The 22,376-nt window shown below is 45.5% G+C and overlaps 1 protein-coding gene across 2 annotated transcripts in view; it reads right to left on the minus strand.

Annotated features, from left to right (window-relative positions):
* The window catches only part of LOC122929446 (CD209 antigen-like protein C), a 65,787-nt gene that overhangs the window by 3,561 nt on the left and 39,850 nt on the right, over window positions 1–22,376 (minus strand). For both annotated transcript variants that reach the window (XM_044283018.1, XM_044283017.1), the window contains 4 exons: window positions 20,547–20,588; window positions 7,122–7,175; window positions 4,199–4,350; window positions 1,447–1,553 (listed from right to left, as the gene is read on the minus strand). In XM_044283018.1, the coding sequence (XP_044138953.1) occupies window positions 1,447–1,553; window positions 4,199–4,350; window positions 7,122–7,175; window positions 20,547–20,588 (355 nt within the window). The remainder of the gene's footprint in view (window positions 1–1,446; window positions 1,554–4,198; window positions 4,351–7,121; window positions 7,176–20,546; window positions 20,589–22,376) is intronic.

A 22,376-nucleotide genomic window follows, 5' to 3' on the forward strand; every position in this document is an offset into this window, starting at 1 on the left:
GAGCCTCTAGGTGCTATGAGGGCGTTGCTTCAGCACCTAGAGGCTCGGTCTACTCACCCTTTGGCACGCCCAGGTCCAGTTGATTGACTGGCGAGTTTTCCTCTTCGTCCATTAAATCCTGCGTCTGCGCAGTCCCATTTAGTATTCGGGCAGGCGCAGTGAGTGAAGGATGCTCTCCTGCTGCCGGACTCACTCACTGCACCTGCGCTGGCTTCACTCACTGCGCAGGCGCCGTCCCATTTAGTATTTGGCTCAGGCACAGTGAGTGAAGGAAGCGCTCGGAGCTAATGTCAGTCAGCTACATAACGTAATTTCTGATGACAGAAACCCTTTAAGTCATGGCCATGTGCACACCTCAAACCTACCTAATTTATGTAAGCCCCGCTTATTTTTCAAGCTGAATTTGCTGGTATTGTCTTGAAAAATGAAGTGAAAATAGTTAAAATAGTGAAGAAGTGGTTGCAGGAGGCGCCAGCTCAACCTGTGAGATGTGCCTGAAGAGATGGAAGACTGTGGCTCCAGAGGACTCCTATCAGGAGAGCAGTGTGCTGTGGGGTGAGAGACAAGCTTATGGAATTTGTTGGTTCAGGTGGGGAGGGTTGTCTGCATTGCTCCTTGGGAACATATTTGGTTTGTGATATAGTTTTATACATATGGTGTGTGTGTGGTGTGCTAGTTATGTTGTATTGTCTTGTGTGCCCCAACACTGTCTGTGAAGCTTGTGTTATAGTTGGGTTGGTAGGTTCACCATGTCCTGTCTACAGGAGGAGGTGTCAGTGTGGACCCTGGAAGATAGTGAAAGTACGCTGTGATTAGTAAGGTGGTGGCCTGATGGCATTGAGTTATGTGTAAGTTCAAATAGTTTCATGTTGTATGTGGACTACTGTAATATGGAGGAATGTGGCCAGTGGCTATGTGACCACGTGGTGGCCTGAAACGGTGTCACTTGCACGTTGCATGCTTGCTGCCAAGTAGGTAGTGACTTTGCATTAATGAAGGACCTCAGGAGGTGCTGGGCAAAGAATATGGAGAGGCTGGTGCATCCCCATGAATACCTACTTGGTGAGGCATGCAGAAAGTTTGGGTAGCCTCTCGAAAGACTCACTATGGCACTGAAGAAAGGGTAGAAAAAAAACAATGGCCTCTCTCATCGGACCAGTATAGTGTATGGTCCCTGGTGTAGAACTGCAAGTTAATTATTTTCAAGTACTGTGCCTTTGTGCAACAACAATCAAAATTGTTGCAACCATCAAGCTTCCTGTGCCTTTTTGTAAAGAAATAGATTCCGGGTGCTCATTGTGGTCTGCAATTATTCTTAAAGGAGAACCACCTCCTACACACCTCTATGAGTATTGCAACTGTGAGCCATATTGTTACATGTATGAAGCTTAAGGTGTACTAACAATGCTTGATTGTCCCTGTAAATTAAGTAGAAATCATATTTACCTGTGACTCATCATTGATCCATCCACCCATTTCCATTTTCCAGGTTCTGTATCACGTCTCAGTCCAATCCAGTATCTGCCATTTTCAATGGAAGGTTTCAAGGCATCCTAGAATAGCATAAAGCAGGCCTGTAAAATGTTTACCTAAACTTCTTAATAAAATCTAATGCATCAAAAATCCCACTTTGATTGTTCAAAAATGAGTAAAGCAAACGAGTTTCATGTTCACATACGGTATGGAATTTTGCCTGACTCTAGGGAAACTCAAGAGCACTCCTAGTGGTTAGATTTTTCCTAGACATCCCTTTCCTAGGGGAATATATAATTCTTGCATGCCAGTTTTCTGGTGTGCAAAAGCCGCAAATTTTGGTCTCAGTGCTATTTTATGCTAAAATGTGCAACTTTAGAATTTTTCCACCACCCTCACCACTTTTACAAAAAGTGAGCAGTATTTGAAAGGAAGGGAGCGAGTCACCATTGGCCCAACACATTAAGCAATACTGTATGTGTGCCAGAAAACTATTACACACAAATTCTACACCAGCTCCCTTGTATTTTCTGGCACCCGCAACTCGCAGAATATGCAGAATATAACACCCGCAGAATATGGTGATTAAATATTATATTTTTTTTCTCAAGGCTTTAAAATATTATATTTTTTTTTATTCATTTAGAGTAGGTTCCCACTCAAAGAGGCAACCTTGTTGTGGTGAGTGGGCCTATGCTTTTTGATCAAATTGTATACCAATGCCTCATGTACAGTATTTACCATAGGGGTAGGTATGCGATATATTGCACTGAGAAGCGATTTTTATTATGCTGAGAAGCAGTTATTAGACAAAAGCATAGTGTTGAGGATGTGCAATGCAGTTCCACTCTTATATTTTACATTTTGTTCCCAGTATTAAAATGCAAGAAAAGGTAAAACCAGTGTTGTATCGCTGTAATCGTACTGACCTGGAGCATGAAGGTGAACGGTGTAAAAAATCCCAATTCCATCCAACTTGAATTTTTTTCCCCCCCTTTCCTCTTCATTGTATGCAACCGTAAATAGTGCTATTAGAAAGTACAACTTGTCCCGCAAAAAATAAGCCCTTATAAGGCTATGTAAATGGAAAAATTAAAAAACTTAGGAAGAAAAACTTTTCGCCTATGTAGGGGCTTTAGAGCTGTTTTTCAGAATGGAGATCTGACTGCTATTAAGATATAAAACTTAGGAAGCATTTATGGGACATTTACTAAGACCAGCATATTACAGGTCGGTGTTAAAGGGTTACAGAGCTTAACCAGGACATACCCATAATTTCACCCAGGCGGCTCCCCTGACTTGAGCATCGGAGCAGTTCATGCTCCGATGCTCTCCCTTGTCCTGAGCTAGATCGCGCAGGGCAGGGCTCTTTTATTCACAATAACACTGCTGCCAGGTGGAGGCTTCCGCCCAGCAGTGTGTTCGGTGACGTCACCGGCTCTTATGGGCGGGCTTTAGCGCTGCCCTAGCCGTTTTACAGGCTAGGGCAGAGCTAAAGCCCGTCCATCAGGGCCGGTTACGTCACCGGGCTCACTGCTGGGCGGAAGCCTCCACCTGGCAGGCCTATGGAGAGCTCGGTTCGTCATCGGAACTCCAGAAAATGGATATGTCCGGGTTCAACAGCTCTGAACCCGGACAACCCCTTTAATCTATCCCCCCTGGCATCAGATGCACCATTATTATTTATTTTATACACCTATATAGCGCTACTATATTCCGCAGCGCTTTACACACATTAGCATCCAACTGTCCCCAATGGGGCTCACAATCTAGGGTCCCTATCAGTATGTCTTTGGAGTGTGGGAGGAAACCCACGCAAACACAGGGAGAACATACATACTCCATGCAGATGTTGCCCTTGGTCGGATTTGAATCTAGGACCCCAGCGCTGCAAGGCACCAGTGCTAACCACTGAGCCACCGTGCTGCCCATAATTGTTAAGAGGCACACAGCGTTTTATAATTGTGGTGCCTCTGTGCAGGTCCATGCACCAAAATGGAAGTCTACAACTGCAAGGGAACTGGTGTAGATTTCTGCTATAATCTATGACAGTTTTCTGGCTAAGATGATAACAAATGTGATTGGACAGTTATGCCTTCCAGACACTGAACTGCTTCTACAACTTTGCACAAGTATGGTGTGCAGGTACCCAACTTTGTGACTTTTTGGTACCAGTTTTTTTGTGTAAAGGGAATGATAATACCTTTTATGGGGTTGGCCCATCTCACACATTGGTGGCATATCACTAGGACATGGCACCCATGTCTGATAGGTGCAGGTCCCACCTATGGGATTTTTGTAGAATTAAGGCCCCTCCAACGCACTTCCCACAGTACACAATATGCTCTTCAGGTTATCCAGATGGTCAGCTCATTCAACAGATCTCTCCCATATGGAGAATGTGTGGCACTACATGGGGCAACGGATCGCCCATACACAGCATCCAACAACCAGCTGGCTGAACTATGGGTCTAAGTTAAAAGAGCTTGGAATGAGATAGCACAGGAGGATATCCAGCATCTGTATGACATTACCATACAAATGTGGCAGTCTGTATCGCAGCAAGGGGAGGTACCACCCAATATTAATGTGACCCTGCCTCAACATATCATAACAGATTTGTCAAATGAATTATTACACATCTTGTTCTATTTTTCATGGCTCCTTTAAAAATGTAAGCCCCGATGCCAAAGACGCAATGTGACTGAAATCCATAGATTCTTACCGTCTCGTCCTTATTTTTGAGAAATGCAAGTGCTGATCCTTTTCTGACACACTCATCTTTAGCATTGTCCCAAGACAATGTGTCTGTAGAGAAGTAGTAACAGAAGAGACCTATTGGCTTCCATTGAGGGGGGCAAGTTCTGCAGAGAATCTCTGAGTGGGAGAGAAAATTATAAATGATGTAGAGCTACCTACAGAAGAGAAGACGACAGATTACTGCTCTCTTTAGAAACACTTTCAACCTCAGATGAACTCATGACAAATTACACAGTCTTATTTTTTATTTAACAAAAACTAGGCCAAAATGCGGAAGCTGTGTGGGAAAAATTAATTACATCTATACTGCTTCCATAAGAAGTAAAAGACTAAGTAGAAGTCAAGTGCTGCTAATCAAATGCCAGTGATTGATTGATCATTAGCCAGTGTGATCAACTCTATAAAAGCAGACATTTGGCAGTTTGCTGGTCTGGAACATTCAGGCATGTGTTAACAAAATGTTAAGGAGGGAAGACATCATTGGCATAATTGTTGCTGCCCGTCTATCAGGGAAGGGATATAAGGCCATGGCCATTTCCAAACAATTTGAAATCCATCATTCTACAGTGAGAAAGATTATTTTCAAGTGGAAAACATTCAAGACAGTTGACATTCTTCCCAGGAGTGAATGTCCCAGCAAATTCTCACCTAAGGTCAGACTGTGCAATGTTCAGAGAGAGTGTAAAAACCCAAGAGCTACGTCTAAGACTCTACAGGCCTCGGTTAGCATGTTAAATCTTCAGGTTCATGACAGTATAATTAGAAAAAATGGGTATGGCTTATTTGGGAGGGTTTCCAGAAGAAAGCCTCTTCCTTCTAAAAAGAACATGGCAGCACGGCTTAAGTTTGGAAAGTTGCATTTGAACAATCCACAAGACTTCTACAAAAAATGTTCTTTGGGTAAACAAGACCAAAGTAGAGATGTTTGGACATAATGCTCAGTGCACATTTAAGGAAAGCCAAATATAGAATATCAGCACAAACACCTTATACCAACTGTCATGCATGGTGAGGGGAACGGTAATGACTTGGACTTCTTATGCAGCCAAAGGACCTAGCCACCTTGCAGTCATTGAGTTGACCATGAACTTCTTTGTATACCAAAGTATTAGAGAGTCTCCAACAGTTAAATCTTGGCCAAAACTGGCTCATGCAACAGGACAAGGATATGAAACACACCAACAAATCTACAACAGAATGGCTGAAAAACAAAAGGATCAAGGTGTTGCAATGGACTAGTCAAAGACCAGACCTTTACCCCACTGAGATGCTGTGGTGGGACCTTAATAGAGCTGTGCATAAAAGTAATCCCACAAACTTTAATCAACTGAAGAAACAATGTAAAGAAGAGTGGGTCAAAATTCCTCCAGAACGATGTGAAGGGCTGATAAAGTCATACAAAAAATAATGACTTTAAGTTATTGCTGCTAAAGGTAGTTCTACAAGCTATTGATTCATGGGTGGACTTAGTATTTCACACATGGCTTTTCTATTTTGGGTTTATTTTTGGTGAATAGATAATGGCACGGTGCAATCTCTTGTGTGTTGTGCTTCATCTGAGGTTGGATTTAACTAATTTTAAGACATTTTAAGAACCAGTCCGCCCTCCTTTAATTCCATGGTTTTATGTATCAGGACATAATAAAAAACTATTATGTCCTGATATATAAAGCCATGGAATTAAAGGAGGGTGGACTTGTTTTTCTTCATAACTCTATGCATATTGTATATATTGGGATGTACTGTATAAAGGGATCAGTCATGGTTGTTGAAGTCCTCTTTGCAAATTGGTAGGGGACCCCTTTAACAATGTCATATAATGTAAGGCTATCCTACTCATTAATAAAATAAAATAAAAATACACCGATCACAAACAGGTCAGAACAAGTCACAAAACACTCTTGTGATCATAGAAAAGCAATAGGGTACAACGACTTGGAGCGTGCAGATATCACTGTTAAAATAGGATCAGTTTTGACAGATAAATCTCACCACTGCACGGGTGATGCTCAGTCTCTCCTCCTGATAAGCCGGTCTGCAGTGCTGGCCAAATTCCACTCCATTCCAGTGGTCTTTATAGCTTATTCCCTCCAGGCATTCGCTATGGTAATCCACCCTCATCGGGAAAGGAAACTTATGCATCACTTATAGCTATTTTGTGGACTGTTTGCAAACAGCCCTTGAGAAAGCAGCTACTGGCGAAACCGGTCGGGCAGAGGGATCTGCGTTTTTATCATGATATGCCTTTTAAAAGATTCACTTTTGCGAGTATAACCGAATAAAACAAACTCCTTTACAATTACATCCTGCATGAGGTGTTTTCTGTAAATTTTTTCTCCTGAGTTGCCACTTTTGCACGAGGGTCCGCAAAATAGCTACAAGTGACGTTCTCTTAAAGTTTTCTTTCCCGCCAAGATTGATTACGATGGATTACCATACCGAATGCCTGGAAGGAATAAGCTATAAGGACCACTGGACCGCTGAAGTGACAAGTGGAATTTGGCCAGCACTGCAGGCCGGCTTATCAGGAGATGTATCTGTTAAAACTGATCCTATTTTAAATAGACATTATTTTAACAGTGATATCCACACGCTCCAAGTCGTACCCTATTGCTATCCTACTCAGTAAGATTAGATCAGTTTTAGTAGATTGGTTGGATGTCAGCATGATGGAACATCAATCCAATTTTTATTTTTATTTCTTCCTAAGATTGGGGAGCACATTGGTTGTACAGTATACTCCTGATTTTAATACAGAATTATCAATAGACTTCTGTGGACCCCATTAATGTCATATCTTTACAGTGGGGCTAGTCTGCCACTAACAAGGGATATGCAACAAACTGATGTATAAAAACTTCAGAGGACCCTCGTTTTATATGACTTACCCAAAGTCTTGTTAATAGCTTTGAAATCCTCGAGGAAATTCTGTTTGACATTTTCTGTAATAAAGATTTATGTTTGATTATTTAGAGAAATAGCACAGGATGGACATCTTTGAGAAGAGATATTAATATTAGGAACCACGTCATACAAAAATATACGGTGGAATTGGAGAAAGTGGTAAGCAATTTAATCATAGCCCAAATCCACTTAAAATCTACAGATGTGGATACAACTGTAGTTACAATAACCGTGGGATACCTCCTCCATAACAGTAACTCCCTGTATCTCGGTTTCCAGTACACTTAAAGGGGTTATCCAGGCTTTTCATAAATTCCTGGCATCTTCTGTCCTCTGTAGGAAAGATAATCTGGTCAGTACTTACCCAGCCATTGCTCCTCTGGTGCTTCCCTCTCTGACTGGCTGCTGACTTCTCTGCTTGGGTCACTACCAAACATGTTCTTCAGTCTTCCTGTTCAGCTGCATATACTGTATATGCAGCTGAACACTAAGGCCCGGGGAGAAATCCAGTCAGTACCTGAGCAGAAGACCCCACAGCCAGTCTGGGCTTAGGCGGTGGTAATGGTGGCACAACGGACAGGCTATGTACTGACCAAACTATCTTTCCTAAACACAACAGAAAGTGCCAGGATTTTATGAAAAGCATGAGAACCCCTTTAAGCATCTTGGAAGCTGAGATCAGGGAGGTATTGACAGTATCTTCAAGTTTGTAGCAAAATAGTGGATCTCTATGGTTATGGAGTGATGATGCAGAGTTATGCTGCATGCCATACTGGATGCTGGTAGCCATACTGGACTACAAAAAAGTATTTCAAGACATTTTTCTGTAAGTCCCAATGAAATGAATGGAGTCTGCTGGCAAGCAATATTTTTTTAACCTTTTTGGGTCACAAAATAAGATGGAAAGAGACAAGTGTGTATAGATTCTAATTATTTCCCTAGAGCTCTAGTGGAAGACCCTGCCAAACATTAGTCACTTATAAGTATAAGTACGTAAGTATGGTTGGAAAAAAAAATCTATCAAGTTCAATCAAAGGATGGAGAATGAGGTAGATGAATGGAAGGGATCTGGGAGACCAGAATAGTATACATTACAACAAGTGTTGATGTTATTTTGCTGTAAGAAATCATCTGAGATTTTTTTGAAGCCAGCAGCTGCCTCCTGCGGAAGACTATTTGATAGATTCACAGCTCTGATGGTGAAGAAGTCATGTTGCCTTTGGAGATTTAACCTTTTCATTCATTTCTTTCTTCATAGTTTTTATCAGTCATTTATGTATTTATATAAATCAATCATGCCCCCACCCTTTCAAGAAATTGAATTATTTTAATATTTCCACATAACTAAAATCATCTATTCCCCTTATCAGCTTAGTTGCCCTTCTTAGCAGTTTTTATAACTATAGGGCAGGCATGCTCAACCTGCGGCCCTCCAGCTGTTGTAAAACTGCAACTCCCACAATGCCCTGCTGTAGGCTGATAGCTGTAGGCTGTTTGGGCATGCTGGGAGTTGTAGTTTTGCAACAGCTGGAGGGCCGCAGGTTGAGCATGCCTGCTATAGGGTATCCTTGCTATGAACTGACCAGCATATTCTAGATGAGGCAGCACTAATAATTTGTAAAGTGGTAATGTTAGATCCCTGTCCTACAAGGCCATGGCAGTTTTATACACAACAGAATTCTGCTGGAGTTAGAAGCAGCTGATTGACATTGTGCTGTTATTTAGTCTATGATAGACAAGAATACCCAGGTCATTCTCTACAGTTTTACTCCTCCGGGACATATGTTGTATGCAGTTTACTAGTACCCAGATGTTATAGGGAGTGAGTTTGGACACACTGTGCCAACCAACAGTTCAACTTTGGGCTAGTCCTAAGGGCATTATCCTGGCGGACCCCTGGTTTTCACCCTTTAATCCTTATACAGGGATTTGGCCTTCTATGCAGTGAAGCAACTAGGTTACTACCTATTGGAATAGTACCACTGGGGTCAGAGACACTGGTGCCAAGCACCAATGGATTAGGCAATGCAAATAGCCAGGAAATAGGCAGACATCCGGGCATGCAGAGTAGATGCAAATCCGTGAAACAGTCCTGAAGTCATGGCAGGAGGCTCAGGATCAGTGGACTGAACAGCCATGAGCCAAGTCAGGATCCAGGAAACAGGCAGACGTCGATACACAGACAGACGAACGGGTTATAGCTTTTTGGTTGGGCCCAGCAAGCAAGTGAAGCCAACATATAATCTATTGCTCAAGCAAGGGATGAAACAAACAGCCCAGCATGTAGAGGAGGGCTGATTAGCTCATTAGTCAAACAGATGAACGCAGAGCAAAAAGGGGAATTAACCCTTAAAGTGCTGCAGGGAGATGTTCAATGAATAGACACACATAGAAAGAGACCTAGAACCTGGGACATAGGAGTCTGACCGCCAGCCCCAGGCAGAAGCTAGGTGAGTGATGCAGCACCCATGCACACCGCAGGCTTGGAGTATTGCCATGACACCAGATAATAATCTTAATTTATAGCGTGCCAACATATTCCACAGCATTTTACAATGCTAGGGTACATGTATTGTATAAGTTGGAAATGAACCTGTTTGTCTAGGGTAGCACATTCCACAGAACTGGTGCAGCTCAACCAAAGTCTTCGAGATGGGAGTGAGAGGTTCAGATTATGGAGGATATTATCAGGACTTAAATCATTGGCAGAATGGAGAGCATGGGTAGAATAGTAGATATAGATGATCAAGTAGATATACTGAAGAGGTGCAGCATTGTGGAGAGCTTTGTGGGTGAGCGATAAACTTAATTTGAATCTTTTACTGTATGGGCAACCAGAAGGCAGAGGCATCGGTGTAGCTGCCTGTGTAGCTATAGATGAGCCTGGCTGCTGCATTCAGGATAGATTGGAGAAGCTTGAGTTTAGTGAGTGAAAAACAGATTAAGAATGAGTTCTACTAATCAAGATGAGACTGGATCAGGGCAACAACAATAAGAGTTTTTGCTGTTTGCCACAGTAAAAAAAAGCATTAATTGCATATAGATTTTTGTTTGTGTGATAGGTAAAAGAACCCTCAGAAGGATGAGAATTCCCGACAGTGATAGAAACACACTTATGATCAGAGAGCAGGGGAGGAGAGATACAGTAGTAAAGTCACAAACTGAGGTGAGTCAGATAAGGACCAGATCAAGTATATTCCTGTCTTTATGTGTAGCAGAATTAGAAAGTTGTGGAAGCCAAGACAGCAAGTTAGAGATAGAAACTTGGAGGCAGATGGGTTATAGTGGTGTCTACGGGGATGCTAAAGTCACCTGAAATGAGGGTTGGTAATTCACAAGAAAGCAAAGGTGGAAGCCAGGTAGAGGAGTGATCAAGGAAATCGGGGTGAGATAGGGGAGCGGTAGACAGCTGCCACTCACAAGGAGAATGGGTGGAAGAGTCTGACGGTGTTGGTGTAGACCTCAAAAGATGAGAATGTTAGTGATGATAATGGGGGGAATAACCTGGAAGGTGCACTGGGGGGTAAAGAAGCATGCCTACTTCACCATACCTGTTCAGGTTTGGAGGTATGAGAAAAATGTAAACCACTATGAGATAAAGCAGCAAGGGAAGCAGTGTCAGATTGATGAATGCAAAATTTGGTTAACCTTATCTTCGGGAAGGTTAAGCGATATTGAAAGAAAGAAGTTAAAGGGAGTCTGTCACCTCCATATGGCCATATACAGTGCTTACATGGCTCTGTAGCACACCTATACACAATCTTTTCTTTAGACTTGCACAAGCAGGAAAAAACAAAGTTTCATTCATATGCAAATGAGCACTCGCAAGTGCCCAGGGGCGGCGTTCAGTGTGTAGGTGCCCAGGCTGCTCTGCCTTCTTTTCACTTTGCTCCTCCCCAGTCTCTGCCTTTGCCCGCCCTCCAAGTCCTTTACGTGATCGCTAGCTCTGGCCGAGGGCATGACCACTAGGTGAGGCGATGCAGAGCCCCCAATGGGCATCACCGTGCGCATGCCCCAGCGTGGCGAAGCAGTGCACAGGTGTGGGATCTTGGCCGGACCTAGCGATGACGTAAAGGACTTGGAGGGCGGGCAAAGGAAGGGGTTGGGGAGGAATAAAGTGAAAATAAGGCAGAGCAGCCTGGGCACCTAGACACTGAATGCAGCCCCTGGGCACTTGCGAGCCCTCATTTGCATATGAATTAAACTTCGTTTTTCCTGCTGGTGCAAGTCTAAAGAAAAGAACAAAGGTACCGTTACAATCCTGTATAGGTGTGCTACAGAACCATGTAAGCCAGGCTATGTGCTGTGCGCTGCGATTGGCCAGTGCTGCAGCAATTGACACGCCTCCTACAAAAAATCAGTCCAGTACAACAGACGGAGCTGAGACACCGGAGCCTATACCGGGCGAACGGAGCGGCGCCCAGGCATACTAGTAAGTGCAGGGGGACCCCTCTGCCCACAGATAGAGTTAGTTTTTAGTTTGTATACTAGTGAAAGGTCCTCTTTAATGAAAACAACGAATAAACTGAAACAGTCTGTTTTTCAGCTGATCTAAAGTTTAGGACCACATGCCTTTAAAAGGCCAAATCTGTGCAAAGATGTGGATTCATTGTCATTTTCTGTCAGGTAGTCAGATGTTGTGATGGCAAAGGCAAAAAAACTCTCCCTTTTTGAATGTGGTCGGGTTGTTGAACTGCATAAGCAGCGTCTCTCAAAGCGCGCCATCACTGCTGAGGTGGGACGCAGTAAGACAGTCATTTGGAATTTCTTCAATTCTTAAATGATCCTGAGGGTTATGGAACAAAAAAGTCAAGTGGAAGACCCCAAAAAATTTCATCAGCACTGAGCCGGAGGATCCAATTGGCTGTCCGTCAAGACACTAGACGATCCTCGACCCAAATTAAGGCCTTTACTGGTGCTGACTGCAGCCCCATAACCATCAGACGGCATCTGAGACTTAAGGGCTTCAAAAACAAAAAACTTCTTCAAAGACCTCGTCTCCTTCCAGCTAATAATAGTATTTCATGTTAAAGGGGTTGTCACAACTGAGACCTCGGCAGCATATTGCTAGGATAGGATTGGGTTCTACCTCTGAGACCCACACCTATCTCCAGAAGGGACCCCCGAAAGTGAAGAAGAGTATACCTCACATACACAGTGTTCTCTCTATTCACTTTTATGGGAGTTCTGAAAATAGTCAGGCAAACACGCTCGGCTATTTTCGAAAGTCCAATACAAACAAATGGAAATTGTACCGCACAACCGTGCCCATAGCTCCATTCAATTCTATGGGACTACCGGAGATAGTTGAGCAAATGCTTGGCTATTTTTGTCAGTCTCACAGAAATGATTGGAAAGCGGCAGAGCGAGTATGGCTCATTTGTGGGGTCCCATTCTGAAGATAGGTGCGGGTCCCATCTCTTCCAAGATAGGTGCAGGTCCCTATCTAACATTGGTAGTATAACCTAACAACATGCCACCAATCTCTCAGATGAGACAATCCTTTAATTCATATTAGGTGAACTGTTTTACATATGTTGTAATGGTAAGCTAGCAATATAGAGCTGCATGTTATATTTTGTCTTTAAGTCAAGGTAAGGTGGTTAACAAAATAGGTGACCCAGTAGATAACCTAAATTAACTGCTTACACCGAAAAACTCAAACTTAAGGGTTGGGTACAGTAATCCATAATATTAAACTCTCTCTGACAAGTCACATTACAATAGTAGACCAAGCTGTCAGGAACTGTACTGTAAGCGATATTACCTCTCGAAGGATGACATTTGTTCCTGGTGGCCTATTCTAGTTTGCATTTGTTTCTGTTTTACTTCTGTGTGATTCTGTCTTTATTGCTCGGCCACACCTAGCTGCTCCAGCAATACCAATGGTTAAACTCTTCTCTGATTCTGAGCTACTATATGTATCTGCTTCTAATGTGTTAACCAACATCTGCTATACAGTATATTGGAGCCATATCCCTCATTCAGGGTCAGCATAGAATTCACAGTGTGTTCCTGAAAGGGCCATGTGGTCCTCTGTTCAAGTGAGGCCGGACTAGAGCGGAGCTAAAGGGAGGCCAGCATCACGCTGGTTTGGTTGGCGAGGAGTTGGGCATTAAAAGGGGTTAATAGGCCGGTAGCCGGGAGGTGGAGGGTGTTGCCGCGGTAACTAAGGGGGTGTGGTGGATGTTATATAAAGTGGAAGTGAGGAGGGGTTCAGGTGCCATTTAGTTTGGGCGGTTAGCCAACTGAACTTACCTGACTCACTCACCATGTCGGTTGACGAAATGCTGGCCCAGATTAGGATGGAAGCGGAGGCCCGGGGACCCAGATGGTTGAGGGAACAGTTAGGAGGCTTGCTTCAGGGACCCCCAGTGGCGGCGGTGATCCCTGATGAACGAGCTAGACGGCCCCTCCGGGGACCCTCCATGGCGGGGAGCAGCGCAGCAGGCTTCAGGTAGGCGCTCCCGCCGTGAGAGGAATCCGATGCAGCGGCGGGCCCCTGAGCAGAGCGGGGATTTAACCCCCCTTCCCCCGCTCTCTGCAGCAGTGTTGGCTGGATCAGGACCAGGGTCTGCGGATTCTCCCAGGTGTTCCGGCTCTGGGAGGTTCGCTCAGCGAGGGAGAGGGTCTGCTGTAGGACGGGCTGTGCAGGAGGCTCCCCAGGACGTGCACAGGCCCCATGATGCCAGTGAGGTAGTTGAAGGACACACCCCCATGTGACTGTCGCCATGTTAGATAGAAACTGGAGCGATGCTAATGGAGTGGGAGCAGTGCAGTCAGAAGACAGATGCAGTGCGGCAAGTACATCTAGTGATCGTCCCGTTGGCGGGCAGGAGCGTCTGGATACAGGATCAGCAGCGGCGGGATTCACAGCACCCGCGCATCCTGGTGAGATATCATGGGGTCCTCTTTTGTCTATGCTGGGCTGTCCGGGGGGCGTCAGGGGAGCGGGACGTCCGGAGGAGGTTGGAAGGGGCTTGGGACAGCTTTTGGGCGGATTAGCGGGGTGGTTGTCGGGTGTCGGGGCAGGGGGAGCATCGCCGCTGCCGGCTTGGGGTGCGGGGCCCGGGGGCGGGGGGACGGACGCGGGGGCGAGTTTTAGGTCAGTTGGGTCAGCGTCAGTACAGACTCAGGCTGGGGGAGAGGAGGATAGGCCTAAAGTGGACGACGGTGCACGGGGAGAGGTGTACGTGTGTTTTGATGGAACGCTAGGGGCGCACTTAAAACAAGAGGTTAGGGAACGGATCTGAAAGGGGGAGTATGTAGAAATATTTTCCCTGCTCCCGTTGGAGAGGTTTTAGTTAGACAAAGGAAAGAAGGAGGAGGGTAAAAAAGAGGAGGATGAGAAGCGGCGTTATCGCTTGATTCCGCGAACGTTTGCAAACTGGTTGCAGGCGTTTGCAATTTTGGCCAGCGTCATTGGAGAAAAAGCGCCGGAATGTTGTTCAGCTCTTTTTTGTTATATGGAAGCGATAGGGGAGGCGTACTGGGTTTATGGGGGTACGGGTTGGCTCCGATATGACGAGCAATTTAGGCAAAGAAAGGCGGTCCGGCCTAACATACGGTGGGACCACAAGGATATTGGGCTATGGTTAAGGGTTACAGCCCCGGTACGGTCTGGGCAGTCCTTTCGGGGGGAGGCTGGGGGATCAGTACAGGGGAATTTTGCGGCGGCATCGGCAAGAGGGTTGTATTTCCTGTTCAACAAAGGAAACTGTAAATTTGGCGCAAAGTGTAAATTCAAGCACGAGTGCACCATTTGTGGTGGATCTCATGGAGCGAATCGCTTCTTCAGGGGAGGTCGGCAAAGAGGGGGGGACAATGTTGGAAAAGGGTCGGACGCCGGTACGGGTGGAAAGGATGGCACGCTTTCTAAATAGGTACCCGCGTCGGGAGGCGGCGAAGTTGCTGGAAGGTGGTTTTCAGGCGGGCTTTTATATTCCGTCAGTTTCGTCGCAGGGGTATGGGGTTCCTAAGAATTTCAGGTCAACACTAGCTCATCCGGAGGTATTTTCCGAGAAATTGGCCAAGGAGGTGATGCTGGGTAGAATGGCGGGGCCGTTTCCCGTCCCGCCTCTGGCGAACCTGAGGGTGTCACCATTGGGGCTGGTTCCCAAAAAAGAGCCGAATAAGTTTCGGCTCATTCATCACCTGTCCTTTCCAAAAGGGGCGTCGGTCAATGATGGTATTGATCCTGAATTATGTTTTGCAGGCGTTTGGCGCTCGCAACGGCATGGGTTAAAGCGCCCTATCATTTTATTCGGTTGGGTAAGGAGTTACGGGGGGACTTGGATGTTTGGTCAAGGTTTTTAGAAGTTTATAACGGGAAGACGTGGTGAGTAATGTTGACTTTGAGCTGTTTTCCGATGCGGCCGGGGGGGTTGGTTTTGGGGCATACTCTCAGGGGCAATGGTGTGCGGGAAGGTGGCCTGATTCTTGGGTTACTAAGGGTTGGGTTAGGAATTTGGCGCTGCTTGAACTGTTTCCAATTGTGATGGCAGTGGTGCTGTGGGAGGAGAAATTTGCGAACAAAAAAGTTTGGTTCCATTGTGACAATATAGGGGTAGTGCAAGCAATTAATAGTCTTTCCACGTCATCTCCTCCAGTGGTGAAGCTGTTGCAGTTTTTAGTGCTCAGATGTTTGTCCATCAATGCGTGGATAGTGGCGGTTCATGTTCCAGGAGTTTCTAACTGTATTGCGGATGCCCTTTCTCATTTGCAGTGGGAGCGATTTTGTCAACTGGTGCCGGAGGCGGAGGCCGAGGGGTTGGATTGTCCAGCTTGTCTGTGGGAAATCTTGGAGGAACGGTAATGGGGCTGGTTCGGGCATCCTTGTGTCCTGGCACCTGGGCTGCGTACGGTAAGGCATGGGTGGATTGGGAGAGGTGGTGTGTACAGTTAGGGATGCAGAAAGAGGACTGGGAGATGGCTTTATTGTTATTTTTGGGTCACATTAGGGAGGAAGGGTGGTCAGTTGCACAGTAAAATTGGTGTGTGGCTGGGTTGGCGTTTGGGTTTCGGTTGAGGGGTCATACAGATTTTACGAAAACGTTTTTGGTGAGGCAGTTATTGAGGGGGTGGAGAAGAGAAAAACGGGCTGAGCATACTAGAAGACTGGTGTCGTTTCATTTGTTGATTGATATTGGGGCTCAGTTGGAGGCAGTTTGTAGGTCTAGATGGGAGGTTAGTTTATTTAAAGCTGCTTTTTCATTAGCGTTTTTTGGGGTGTTTCGGTTGGGGGAAATGGTAAGCAGTAGTGTAACTAAGGCAGGGGGTTTGCGTTCAGAGGATGTGGATTTCTATGTGGATTGAGTGGAAATACGCATCCGGAAATCTAAAACGGATTGTGAGGGCAGGGGAAGGCATTTGTCTCTGTTTGAGGTTCCAGGATGTATGCTTTGTCCGATCAGGTGTTTGCGGGAGTATGAAGGTGGGAGGGGTATAGGGATTGAGCCTTTCCTGAGACACGAAGACGGGTCATTCCTGTCTCGGTTCCAATTCCTGGCAATTTTTAAGCGGTACCTGAAAGTATTGGGGATTGATTCTGTAGGTTATACAGGGCACTCTTTCAGGATCGGGGCTGCGACGGAGGCGGCGTGATGGGGATTGAGTGAGGAGGTGATAAAGAAAATAGGGCGCTGTGAGTCTATCCGATTCCGCTCTTATGTGAGGATAGGGAGATTGTGATTGGTGTGGGATGTTTTTTCTGTTTGGTATTGCGGCTGTTTTTTGTTGTTGTTTCATTATAGGTTCGCAGACGGCCTTGGTGTGGATACTGGGACACGTGTTCTGGGGGGCAATAAGAGCGGATGTCCGACCGAATGGGCGGCAATTGGGTTTTGCACACAAGGTAGCGGTGTTGCGGTGGCTCGGGATGAGAGGTATGCTTTGGGCGGGGTGTTGAGGGAGGTGCATAGGTTTGTGGGCGTTGTTTCCGCGTATGGTTACGGTTTGGTCAGATATTGTGCCTAGGCGGACGTGGAGGGGTGCGAGGTCAGTGGACAGGTTGAATAAGGCCCGCATTAAGGTTAACAGGGTGGTCGGCAGATTTGTGGCTAGGAACGGGGCGGTCGCTGTGCGGCATTTAGAGCTGGAGGATTGAGTAGGCGAATTTTGGAAGGCGGATGGTGTGCACCTTAATGTGGTGGGAATTGATTTATGGGCGTTAGGAATCCAGGGTGGTATTGAGGTAGCCCCGAGGATGTGGAGGAACGCGCATTCTTAAGGTGGCCAAGTTGCGCGCTGTTGGCGGTGGGAGGTCCTAGAAATTGGTGGATATGGTGTTAGTGGAGAATGGGAGGGCCCCCACGGGTGGGGTTGGACTCTCATCGGTTATCAGGAATCGAGGATTAGGCGCCCATCAGCTGGTGCCTCCGAGCTGGCGTTCATCGGCTGGGGGCAAGATGGAGTTGCCAGTTGGTTTTGGTAGTTTATCTTATGTGGGCTTCTAGGACCTCCCTCGTCATTTACTCGGTCTATTGGGAGTTAATGTTAAATTATTCATGTTCTGTTATGTTAAGTAATAAAACGGCTGCTGTGGCCGAATTTAATCAGATTCTTGAGTCTGACTCTTATTTGTAAATGGGGGATAAGAGGGGTAAAGGGTAGGAAGACCAGAGCAGTCTAACCAATACCCTAGTCAAGTGAGGCCGGACTAGAGCGGAGCTAACGGGAGGCCAGCATGACGCTGGTTTGGTTGGCGAGGAGTTGGGCATTAAAAGGGGTTAATAGGCCGGTAGCCGGGAGGTGGAGGGTGTTGCCGGGGTAACTAAGGGGGTGTGGTGGGGGTTATATGAAGTGGAAGTGAGGAGGGGTTCAGGTGCCATTTTGTTTGGGCGGGTAGCCAACTCCCACCCTCCCGCCCTTATATTACAGGGTATCGGGGGGACGGTATATGAAAAAAAACACAAAAAAAACAGGGGAACAATGAACGAGGGATCAGATAGATGAATGGGGGCATAGAAATGGGTGGAATTGTCGCGGCAGTCGTGGCGGTGGGAGGTCCTAGAAGTTGGTGAATATGGTGTTAGTGGAGAATGGGAGGGCCCCCACGGGTGGGGCTGGACTCTCATCGGTTATCAGGAATCGAGGATTAGGCGCCCATCAGCTGGTGCCTCCGAGCTGGCGTTCATCGGCTGGGGGCAAGATGGAGTTGCCAGTTGGTTTTGGTAGTTTATCTTATGTGGGCTTCTGGGACCTCCCTCGTCATTTACTCGGTCTATTGGGAGTTAATGTTAAATTATTAATGTTCTGTTATGTTATAATGTAATAAAACGGCTGCTGTGGCCGAATTTAATCAGATTCTTGAGTCTGACTCTTATTTGTAAATGGGGGATAAGAGGGGTAAGGGGTAGGAAGACCCGAGCAGTCTAACCAATACCCTAGTCATGTGGATTCTACCTCAAACCTCAAAATTCTTTCTCTAGTTTCTTCCTAGTTTTGCCTACTGGCTATTTCTGACAAGGCTCCTGTCTTAATCCTCGGTTACTATGCTTAGTTCTGATCTGCTGTCCTTAGATACTGTATGCTACATCACTCCTCTGGAGTACTGGCGACTCCAAGGATTGAGAAAGATACCGGCAGCATACCTCATCCAGATCGGATTTTTATCCCCCGCCTTTGCAAGTGTTGTGCTGACACAAGCACAAACAACAGAAGGTGAGTGGAACTACTGATACAATACTCTATCTAACACTATCTACCAGAAACTACTACCCTATGAGCGCCTTGTTTCCCGTTTATCTCGCCAAACTACCTTAGATACTGTATGTCCTACACTACTTTACTGTGTCATTTTTTTTTTACTATGCTCCTCTGTTCTTCTTTTAGTCCTGCTGCTGTCTCCACATTCTGGGCGTGCCGCTCTCTCCATGTTCTTGGTGTCTATACTCCTGCTTCTAGGTCCTGGTCTGTTTCTGTAATCCAGTACCATCCTACATTTGGTATTAAAGGGATTTTCCAAGATAACTAGTATCTAACTACAAACCCTGCAAGAGCATAAATAAACCGTTATCTTATATTCACCTCTTTCTCCAAAGTCATTCCCAGCAGCGCTGGTCCAGTCATTTACAAACTGCAGTAGGGATCTGCTGGTAAATGGCACATGACTACTGGAGCCAATCACTGTCCTCATAAGGGTAGTGACTATCTGCAACTGTCACATGTCAAATATAGAGAGGGGCAAATTTCTTGAAATTAGTTTTGGGTCCGATTTTGACAAATTGGCAAGCAGGCTATATTCTGAGAGGAGGAACAGAGTGGGCCCGGCAATTATTGTGTCCTGCTGAGAACACATTGGTTTGATGCTCTGAAATGCCCTCAAGTGCGGAATTTTAGGGGGGTAGCAAAACTGCAACAGTTTTTTCTTTGGTAGTTAACAGAGAAAGGTGCAAATGAATATGTCCTGCTATAAACACACTGGCGCACTGAAATGCATCAAACTGTGCAATTATACACTGAACAAAAATATAAATGCAACACTTTTGGTTTTGCTCCCATCAATATGCTGATCCTGTAATACCCTCTTAACCATACAAACAGGAAAAATAATTGGTATGTGCTCTTACACTTCTGTTAACGGTGTGCGAGCTGATATACTGTAAATGTCTTAACTAATAAGTTGTGTTAACACTACACCCTCATCAAACTTTGTCTCGGTTACCTTGCAATACCCTGCACCGCTATTTAGTAGTGGGTAATGGGATGACACTGCAAAACCTTGCATTGCTGCCACTAAGTAGAAGGTGTGCAGGTCGATCACTGAGTTAAAAAAAAAACAAAAAAACTGTAGCTTATACAAGCACCACAGCCCTTAGAAAAGCTGATCCAACACCCTGGAAAGCTCCTTTAAGGTAAGAAGGTTGACTTTCATGGACTGGAACTGTAATAGTTCTTGTTGGGGTTGTAGTAGGTGGTGGTTAGCTACTGTATGCAATTAAGTGTAAATCTTATAAACCTAAACCACAGGGAAGTTAACAAAAAGCTGAAGCCAGAAAGAGTATTCCAGCAACTTTCAGTACTGGTGCTAGCAGGAGTTAACCTATTCTATACCCCAGACCACCAGGGATATTATCATTGACTTCACTAGCATACATCTCCAGAAATCAGCATTTAACATGACTTTAAATATAGTAGGCTCATGATGCACATGTTAGTCTTTACCCTAGACCACCAGGGATATTAGCATTGATCCCCTTCACTGACATAGACCTTTAGGAATCTATCTATTTCATATGTATCTATATATTTATCTATTATCTATCTATCTATCTATCTATCTATCTATTTATTTTCTATCTATCTTTACATTCATCTTCTCTAGATTCACAAATCTATAATCTACCAAGAGTATGTTGGAGGTACGATACTAAAAGTACATAGTGCAACATAGTGTAGAGAATGCTTACCATGATTCTTCTGATGTGACATCTCTTCACTCATTGCCAAATCTGTGGAATTAAGAGCAGATAAGTGAAAAAAGTCACATTATTATGACCACCACCTAATAGCTAGAGTAACCGCCATGTGCAGTTTCCAGAAGCTAGACAGGGCTGGGGGTGACTCAGTAAGGTCCTGGTAGGTTGTCACAGGTATCTGGAACCATGCTGACTGTAGTGCATCCCACAGCTGCTGGAGGGTGCCTGGGGGAGGATCCATAGAGCGAACACAACCATCGAGGTGGTCCCACAGAGGCTCAATTGGGTTTCGGTCTGGGGAATTAGGAGGCCAGGGTAGTACTTGGATGTTTTGGTCAGACTCTTCCAACCAATGTTGGACATTACTAGCATGTCATATTCTCTTGGTGGAAAATCCCATCTGTCCCATGGAAGACAATCAGCATATATGGGGTGTATGTGATCTGTAAGTATGTATTCCTAGCCAAATTGGTTGAGAGTGCCTTCCACATGAATGAGTGGAGCCTAGAAAATGCCACAAAAACATTCCCCAGACCATAGCACTTCCACCACCAGCATGTGTCACGGACGGTGTACAGGAAACAAGGCAAAGCAACATGTATAAATGACTCGCTGGATCCAAAAGCTAAGGAACCAAGGGAGACCCCTGCAGGAGACCTGGCACTTTCCCTGGCTGCTCAGCCTATGCAAAGATCCTAATGGTGGAGGTTTGCATATCCACGAACCTTGGCTATAAAGCCCTGAGCACCCTACAATAGTGAGGGGACACGACCACCGGCTCCCTGCACAAGATACGGAGGGAGTCAGGGTCACCTGGAATCCAGCAAACAGAAAATAAACGATAAAGGTACAACACTTAGCTTTGTAGCAGACAGGAGAACAAGGTCAGCATGCACACACACTCCAGGAAGTAGTATAAGCCGCCCAGAAAAGCCTTCTGGGGAGGAATTTAAAGGGAAGCAATTAGTCCAACACATGACAGCTGAGAGAGGCTAACGAGAGGAGGAGCTGAATACCACAACACAGAAACTCAAGGAGGAGGTTCTGAAAGGCCTCTGTCAGAGCTTCTCAGCTGTCTGGTTGTGACAGTACCCCTCCCTCTACGAGTGGACTCCGGACACTCAGAACCCACCTTCTCAGGATGGGACCTATGGAAAGCCCTGATGAGACGAGAGGCCTTAATGTCCGTCACTGGGACCCACATCCTCTCCTCAGGACCATACCCCTCCCAATGAACAAGGTACTGAAGAGAACCGCGGACAAGACGAGAATCCACAATCCTAGAGACCTGAAATTCAAGATTCCCATCAACCATAATCGGAGGAGGAGGCAAAGGCGAGGGTACAATGGGTTGAACATAAGGTTTCAATAAGGACTTATGAAAAACATTATGGATCTTCCAAGTCTGAGGAAGATCAAGACGGTATGCAACAGGATTGATGACAGACAGGATTTTGTAAGGCCCAATAAACCTAGGACCCAACTTCCAGGAGGGAACCTTCAATTTGATATTCTTGGTAGACAACCACACCAGATCACCAACATTCAGGTCCGGACCAAGCACACGTCTCTTATCTGCCACACGCTTATATCTCTCACTCATGCTCTTTAGATTATCCTGAATCTTTTGCCAAATAGATGACAAAGACGAGGAGAATCTGTCCTCATCAGGTAAACCAGAAGACCCCTCTCCCGAGAAAGTCCCAAACTGTGGATGAAACCCATATGCACCAAAAAATGGTGACTTATCAGAGGACTCCTGACGACGGTTATTTAAAGCAAACTCAGCAAGGGACAAAAAAGAACACCAATCCTCTTGAT

This window comes from Bufo gargarizans, chromosome 2 (assembly GCF_014858855.1).
Source record: "Bufo gargarizans isolate SCDJY-AF-19 chromosome 2, ASM1485885v1, whole genome shotgun sequence".
NCBI classification, from domain to species: Eukaryota; Metazoa; Chordata; class Amphibia; order Anura; family Bufonidae; genus Bufo; species Bufo gargarizans.